This window comes from Rana temporaria, chromosome 1 (genome assembly GCF_905171775.1).
Source record: "Rana temporaria chromosome 1, aRanTem1.1, whole genome shotgun sequence".
NCBI classification, from domain to species: domain Eukaryota; kingdom Metazoa; phylum Chordata; class Amphibia; order Anura; family Ranidae; genus Rana; species Rana temporaria.
In genome coordinates, this window is record NC_053489.1 from 105,184,969 (window position 1) to 105,193,233 (window position 8,265).

An 8,265-nucleotide genomic window follows, 5' to 3' on the forward strand; every position below is an offset into this window, starting at 1 on the left:
AAATATATATAATATTTGGGGGTTCTAATTAGAGGGAAGAAGATGGCAGTGAAAAATAGTGGAAAATTACTTTAGAATTGCTGTTTAACTTGTAATACCAACGGCCACCCCCAGATGGCGCCAGCTTACACATCTGGTGGTAATAACTTGTAATACCAACGGCTCACCACCAGATGGCACCAGCTCACAAAAAAAAAATTTCGCCCCCCCCTTCCAAGCCAAGTCGCCAGAACCCTATTTCTAGTCGCCATGGCGACCTGGCGCCCGGGATTTGTCGAGCCCTGAAAGAGATATATATATATATATATATATATATATATATATATATATATATATATATATATATATATATATATATATATATATATATATATACACACACACACACACATACATACACACACATACACACACACACACACACACACACACACACACATTTTCCTCTCCTGCAACTAGAGGAAGATACAATGCCTTTTTCTCTTCATTAAGACGAAGTACCCACAGGGGCAGGCTCACAGTGACTGATCACTGTGATAGCCTCTGATTAGATATCACAGCGACCAGGTGACCCTGAACCTCGAGTCCTGGGTCCCGATCGCTGGCGAGAGCCTGCACAGCACGCTCCGTCCACAAAAAGGAGATACACATACATGCGGTCAGCAGGAATGAATTAAGAAACTTTAAGCTGAACATAGAGACTAGAGGTCGACTAATATGGGTTTTTCTCTGGCTGATGCCGATATTTAGAAATCGGGGCGGCCAATGGTCTATATATAAATGCTAAATTTTGCGTCCGATTTTTTTTTTCTTGCCAGGTGGCACTGGCAGATGCCACTGATTGGCAGGTGGCACTGGATGGCAATAGCAGGTTTCACAGCCGATAGTGTAACTATCTCAATGCTCTCTGCAGCACCACAGTGTGTGAAACTGTATGGAGAGAGGAGCTGACAAATTCAGCGTGATGTCGGAGGTGGGTGGGACCCAGGGTGGGCTGGACCCAGCAGCTATCTAGTCAATGATTGGGCTGTTTAAGAAAGGGGCGGAGCCACATACACGCAACAGCCCACTCAGATCCCATTGGCAGGTGTTGGATAGCTGGGTGCCGCCCACCCTGACATCCAGCCTCAATTTTGACAGCTCCGCTCTCCATACAGTTTCACACACCGTGGCGCTGCTCTGCCAAGTTTGGAGAAGGGAGGAGGATTCTCCACACTCTGCTATGCCGATTTCTTTAAAATGGCCAAATATCGGCCGATATATCGGTTGACCTCTAATAGAGACATCAGGAAAATATTTACATGTTCTTCAAAAGCAATGCAACAAATTGTTTATAAACTGTTAATAGATATGTGACTGCCCCAGATACCCTATACCACTGCGCCTATGAAAAGTAAAAACAGTGAAAAAAGTCACCACTTAGTGAAATTAAAGCATATATGTGGAATTCAACCTTTTTAAACAAAAGATGTATAAACAGGAAAAATAGTGGCGCTTAAACAATGCAGTATACAGCATAAACTGTAAATAACAATGATTAACCACTTAAGGACCGCCTAACGCCGATATACGTCGGCAGAATGGCACGGCTGGGCACATCAAGGTATATGTACTTGGATCTTTAAGCCCCGCCGTGGGTCGCGGGCGCGCTCCCGCGACCAGGTCCGAAGCTCCATGACCGGGACCCGCGGACCTGATCGCCGCTGGAGTCCCGCGATCGGTGCCCGGAGCTGAAGAACGGGGAGAGTCGTGTGTAAACACGGCTTCCTCGTTCTTCACTGTGGCGGTGTCATCGATCGTGTGATCTCTTTTATAGGGATCCACAATGGCGTCACACCTACAGCCACACCCCCCTACAGTTGTAAACACACATTAGGTGACACACAACCCCTTCAGCACCCCCTGTGGTTAATTCCCAAACTGCAACTGTCCTTTCCACAGTAAACAATGCATTTTAAATGCATTTTTTGCTGTGAAAATGACAATGGTCCCAAAAATGTGTCAAAATTGTCCGAAGTGTCCGCCATAATGTCGCAGTCACGAAAAAAATCACTGAGCGCCGCCATTAGTAGTAAAAAAAATAAATAATAAAAATGCAATAAAACTATCCCCTATTTTGTAAACGCTATAAATTTTGCGCAAACCAACCGATAAAAGCTTATTGCGATTTTTTTTTACCAAAAATAGATAGAAGAATACGTATCGGTCTAAACTGAGAAAAAAGTTTGTTTTATATATTTTTGGGGGATATTTATTATAGCAAAAAATATTGAATTTTTTTCAAAATTGTGGCTCTATTTTTGTTTATAGCGCAAAAAATAAAAACTGCAGAGGTGATCAAATACCACCAAAAGAAAGCTCTATTTGTGGGGAAAAAAGGACGCCAATTTTGTTTGGGAGCCACGTCGCACGACCGCGCAATTGTCTGTTAAAGCGACGCAGTGCCGAATCGCAAAATCTGGCCTGGTCCTTTAGCTGCATTTTGGTCCAGGTCTTAAGTGGTTAATGTATAAAAACATGGATATTAGAAAATATCACCCAGTGACATGTGATAAATCAATAGTCCATATAGCAAAAAACTTTTGTGAAGTATTTCAATGCTTAATCTTCTTACTTCTACTTCACAAAAGATTTTTTGCTGTATGGACTATTGATTTATCACATGTCACTGGGTGATATTTTCTAATATCCACGTTTTATACATTAATCACTGTTGTCATTTACAGTTTTACAGTATACTGCATTGTTTGTTTAAATGCCACTATTTTTCCTGTTTATACATCTTTTGTTTAAAAATGTTTAACTCCACATTCAAACCAACTGTTTAGGTCGATTTGACTTAAATCAAAACAGTCAGTGAGGAGAGAGGAACCCCAGCCTGAGCACGTTACAATATAAACATGGGTGTAACACATGCCAGAAAGTAAACTTTAAGTTTGGATCGAACGTGGAAGCAAGCTGTCCCTCCTGTCCAATTAGCCACGGCATTCGGGCGGGGATGTTGGTGACATCATTGATCTAATATGGTCAACTCGGGTCAATGACATCCAAATACGCCCACATGGTCGTATTAGGTCAATGTCGTCACACTCATCCCCACCCCTTTGTTGCACACGGCTGAAGGGAATGCGCTGGCTGCGGTTGATTGGATGGGTGTGAAAGCTCGCTGCCGGGTTTGTCCTGAACCCAAAGCTGGCCATAGATGGATTGAAATTTGTCTGGTTCAGGAGGGACGAGCTTAATTTCTATCCATCTATGCCCATTCCTGCTAAAGAGAAGTCAATATAAATGATTGACTTCTCTCAAGTGGGAAAGTTGAAAAATTTGCATTCGATCAGTGTCTGTAGCCAAATCAGATTCCAAACCAGATTCTCTGTGCAATACCATTGTACAGAGCAGGTATGACAAGTTTGGCATTTTCCAAAAGAAAAAAATTGCCTTTACAAACATTTTAAATGAGAAGTTTGGGATTTAAACATAACATAACCATTTATACCAACCTAAGCGGAGGCATTGATCCACTGCCGCCTCTGTACTGAGAACAAAGACTGTTGATCGCTCAGTTCTCTGTCTTCAGTTAGCAGACAGCCATTAACCGTCAGTCACCAGCTCTCTGCTCTACCCCTCCAGTGCTCACTGGAATGGCTGGCTCAGTCTCCCGGTGGCTTGCTGTGAGGCTAAGCCAGCTACTGACTAAGCCAGCTGAATACAGGTCACAGGAGAGCATAACAAAGTGCACTCCTGCGACCAGGAGAAGTAGGGCCAAAGCGATTTGGACCTACCTCTTCTTTAGGCTGGGTTCACAATAGTGCGAATTGGATATGGGTTTCCCTGCATTCAATTCACATGACAGGGGAGTGTGCCCGGCTCTCAATAGAGCCTATTCACACTTCTTAATGGCAGCCAGAGCAGATTGCACAGGAGTCCTGTGCATCTTTGGCTCCGTTTCAGGCCAAAACTCATGCCTGATTCGTCCCTGAAACGGAGGATGCACCAGACTCCTGCCGTGAGCCACATCTGCACTAAGTGTAAACCCAGTCTTAAACCCAAGTCTGTACCCATGCTCCTCTCTGGGTCATAACCATGTAGAAGGTGACTTCCTAAGCATACATCTATGTTAGGGTTGCCACCTCATCCCTTTAAAAACCAAACACATTAATTACACAGGTTCTGTGGCTAATTAAGCTCACTTGGTGCCTAATCTGCATTAAATTAGCCCCAGAATCTGTGTAATTTATATGTGTTTGGGTTTAAAGCAGGGTTCTCAAACTGGAGTCCCTCCAGCTGTTGCGAAACTACAAGTCCTATGAGGCAATGCAAGGCTGACACTTACATGCACGACTCCCACAGGCATGTTGGGACTTGTAGTTTTGCAACAGCTGGAGGGCTGCCAGTTTGAGACCCCTGGTTTAAAGGGAGGAGGTGGCAATCCTAGTCTGTGTTGGGGTGGGCAAACTGTGGCAGCCCTCCAGCTGTTGCAGATCAACAAGTTCGATGTTGCTTCCGAGAGTCATGCTTGTAACGGTCATTCATGTAATGCCTCATGTCGTTCCACAACAGCTGGAGGGCCGAAGTTGGCCCGTCCCTGGCGTCAAGGTGGCTTTGTTTACACCGTTTTTGTTTTTTTCTGCCCATGTGGAAAGGGCCCATAGGAGACAATGGTCTTGCTCCTGGTCACACCATACATGTGTAGGAAAGGCAGCCTGGCGGACATGGTGTGAAGAAGCAGACAGGTACAAACTGATGTCTGGAGAAGTATTAGTCAGATATCTGAAGCCGATCAATCGTTCCCCAGACAGAAGTCTGCGATTATTGGGTTCTGGGGTCAGCAGGCCGTGGTCTCATTTCTACAGACAAGCAGACCACCTGTTTCCAGGGGCTCCTCCCACTTCCTATGACAGGTAGATGGTGACAACAGGTCACCCTGGAGCAGGACCATGTAGTCACCCCTCTGAGCACACCACCATTACCATCTTCTTCTAGGATCCCATGGCCTCCCTATGACCCCATAATCCAGAGCTTCCTCCCCGGCCTGTGTCTCCGGACAAGCCTGACATGTGCCGGGTGTGGCGGGAAGAAGTCTCGGGCCTCGGGCTCGCAGTGACGGGAGAGCCCAGGTTTAATGCACACACTTCCCACTCCCTCACACACACTTCCCCGTTCCACAGCCGGCTTCTCCCCTGACTAGGCCCCGAGCCTCCGACCTGTCCGCCACTAAACAAGCCGGGGGGGGGGAGCGGACAGGCCTTGGCGCCCACATGAAGGATACTTGTTGCACTGCCCTCTGGGTGGTCGTGTCCGGAGACTGAGACTCTTTCAGCAGCTGCAGGATCTGCTGGAGGCCCTGCTCGTCCGGCTTCCACTCGTACTCCATGCTGGGGGCGCGGGACACGGACACGGCGCGGCTTTCCCGAGCGAGGCGGAGAGGAGGAGGCGGCCTGCCTGGCCGGGAAATGGAGGCGGCTACGGCGCGGTCCTACTGCCCGCCGACACCGCGACTGACAGACTGCCCGCCCACCGCTACAGGCGCTGAGAGCTCAGGGGAGCGCCGCCTACAGGCTGCCCGGGGGTGAAGGAGAGACCATACCTGTGTGCACGGATGTGTGTGATCAGCTATCACCTCACAAGTCTGCCCCTCATACCAAACACTCCTCTGTCTCCATGGTGCCCCTCATACCAAAACACTCCTCTGTCTCCATGGTGCCCCTCATACCAAAACACCCCACTGTCTCCATGGTGCCCCTCTCATACCAAAACACCCCACTGTCTCCATGGTGCCCCTCTCATACTAAAACACCCCACTGTCTCCATGGTGCCCCTCATACTAAAACACCCCTCTGTCTCCATGGTGCCCCTCTCACCAAAACACCCCACTGTCTCCATGGTGCCCCTTTCATACCAAAACACCCCACTGTCTCCATGGTGCCCCTCTCATACTAAAACACCCCACTGTCTCCATGGTGCCCCTCATACCAAAACACCCTACTGTCTCCATGGTGACCCTCATACCAAAACACCACACTGTCTCCATGGTGCCCCTCTCATACCAGAACACCCCACTGTCACCATGGTGCCCTTCTCATACCAAAACACCCCACTGTCTCCATGGTGCCCCTCTCATACCAAAACACCCCACTGTCTCCATGGTGCCCCTCTCATACCAAAACACCCCACTGTCTCCATGGTGCCCCTCATACCAAACCACCCTACTGTCTCCATGGTGCCCCTCTCATACCAAAACACCCTACTGTCTCCATGGTGCCCCTCTCATACCAAAACACCCCACTGTCTCCATGGTGCCCCTCTCATACCAAAACACCCCACACGACCATCTGTCATAGACTTTGACCGACTGTGTCAGGAGAGATGGACGCTGCACCTGTGCCTCCCGGGCGCAATAAGATGCTGGGGTTGGCTGCGCACATGCTAGAAGCACTAGACTGCAAGGGGCCTAACACACTCTAAGGCTGGCCATACATTATACAATTCTGTTGTACAATTTTCCTTTAGATTTACCAAAAACATAGAATATGACATCACACCTAAACACTTTTACTTTGTGTGCAATCAGGCACTGTATAGTTTAAGATAAATCTAAAGGAAATTGAATAAGAATGTTGTATAATGTATGGCCAACCTAACAGTATGAGCCCAGCCTTAAACCAGGATACATTCAGCAATAAAACCCAAAATAGGTTTTAATTCTTTCCCTAAATACATAAAAAAAAAAGATCAAATAAAACAAGACTGTCGGCGGATTTTACCTGCAGTGATCGTGGCAGGATGTAAGCAAAGCGTTCGCTGCAGCTATTTGCAGGCAGCTGTCACTCTCAGCTGCAGGAATCATTCGATTCTTGCTGCTGGGATTTGCAGTGTGGCTAAACGCTCGTGTAAATGGTGCCTTCGGAGCACTGACAGCGGTTCCTGATACACTAAGTGGGCTTGGCTGTCAAACTGACAGACAAGCCTTGCCGGGCTACTGTGACACAAAGTGGGACTCAGGTGTAGCGCCCTGCTCCCAAAGATGGGGGCGCTATTTAAAATTTAGGTGATGTCTGGGCCAATAGTTGGGCCCAGACCTGTTGAATTGTGTACAAATTTGCCTCTGTTTTGGCTGTGGTACTGCCTGGTAGTATTTTTCCCTTGTTGCCTGTGGGTGGCGTTGCCACTTCGGGCCCATGTTGAAACGCAGGTGTACCATGGTGTATTGGGTGTCCCTCCTCGGCAGCAGTACAGTGGGAGTGGTGACCCCGCTGTGCATGCTGGGAGGGGATACTTAAGGGGCAGATGCCGTTTTTCGGGGTCCTTCTCCTCGTGGCCCTCCTGGTGGGTGTGCGATCTCAGTCTCAGGACCACGCTGGTCTGAGGCTGTGTTCCTGTAAAGTAGGCCCAGTTATTCTGGCTGGGGCCTATGCGTTGGAGGTGATCCTGTGCTGTCGGTCCTGCGGGAGAAAGCCACTCAATGAAGGAAGCCAGGGGAGGTCCTGTCCCGGGAAGGACCGAGCAGAAGGCTGGTAATTTGGGAGAGGCCTGGTAACTTATTGAAGGATGCACCGCTAATCTACAATACCTTACAGCCCGTCGGATTGGCTTAAAGGTTCTTTGGCTGTAAGGCTGGAAGTTCGGGACTTTAAATCCTGTGGCAGAGGATTCCTGAATATTCATTCTGTGTACCTCAAGGGTCTGTGGCAGAGACTGTTCCTGTGCTGTCCGTGCATCATCCCGGCTGTTAGGCCATGTGAGAGGGGTCTATCCGGGTGAGCAATACCCATTTAGGATTGAGTGGTGAAGATGGAACTTTGAATACTTTTGTGCATTCTGTACCGCGTACCTGAACCTTCCCCTTCTCTCTATACTCTCTACTTCCTTCACAAGTTTATGCAGCAAAAATAAAGCCTACAGTTGAAGGTTTTACATCTTGTGTGGACATTGCAATTACTACAGACATCTCTCCCTAGACAACACACTTAGGCCGTGTACACACGGGCAAACATGTATGATGAAACCGGTCCGCCGGACCGTTTTCACCGTACATGTCTGCCCGGGGCTTTCTGTACGATGGCTGTACTAACCATCGTACAGAAAGCCGCGCGTAAACAATACAAGGGGCGTGTCCGCGGTGTCGTCGCGACAATGACGCGGCGACGTGGGCGGGCCTGCCAGTTAAATGCTTCCACGCATGCGTCGAAGTCATTCGACGCATGCGAGGGATGGCGGGCGCTCGGACATGTACGGTAGGTCTGTACAGACGACCGAACATGTCCG

The 8,265-nt window shown here is 48.3% G+C and overlaps 1 protein-coding gene across 2 annotated transcripts in view; it reads right to left on the bottom strand.

Annotated features, from left to right (window-relative positions):
* TNPO1 (transportin 1) overlaps positions 1-5,518 on the bottom strand; it is a 230,386-nt gene extending 224,868 nt beyond the window's left edge. Inside the window, exon 1 of one of the 2 annotated variants that reach the window (XM_040341460.1) lies at positions 5,270-5,518. In XM_040341460.1, coding sequence (XP_040197394.1) covers positions 5,270-5,374 — 105 coding nt within the window. In that variant the 5' untranslated portion in view covers positions 5,375-5,518. The remainder of the gene's footprint in view (positions 1-5,269) is intronic. The other variant, XM_040341459.1, reaches the window with a different exon arrangement.
* Positions 5,519-8,265: the final 2,747 nt, after the last annotated feature.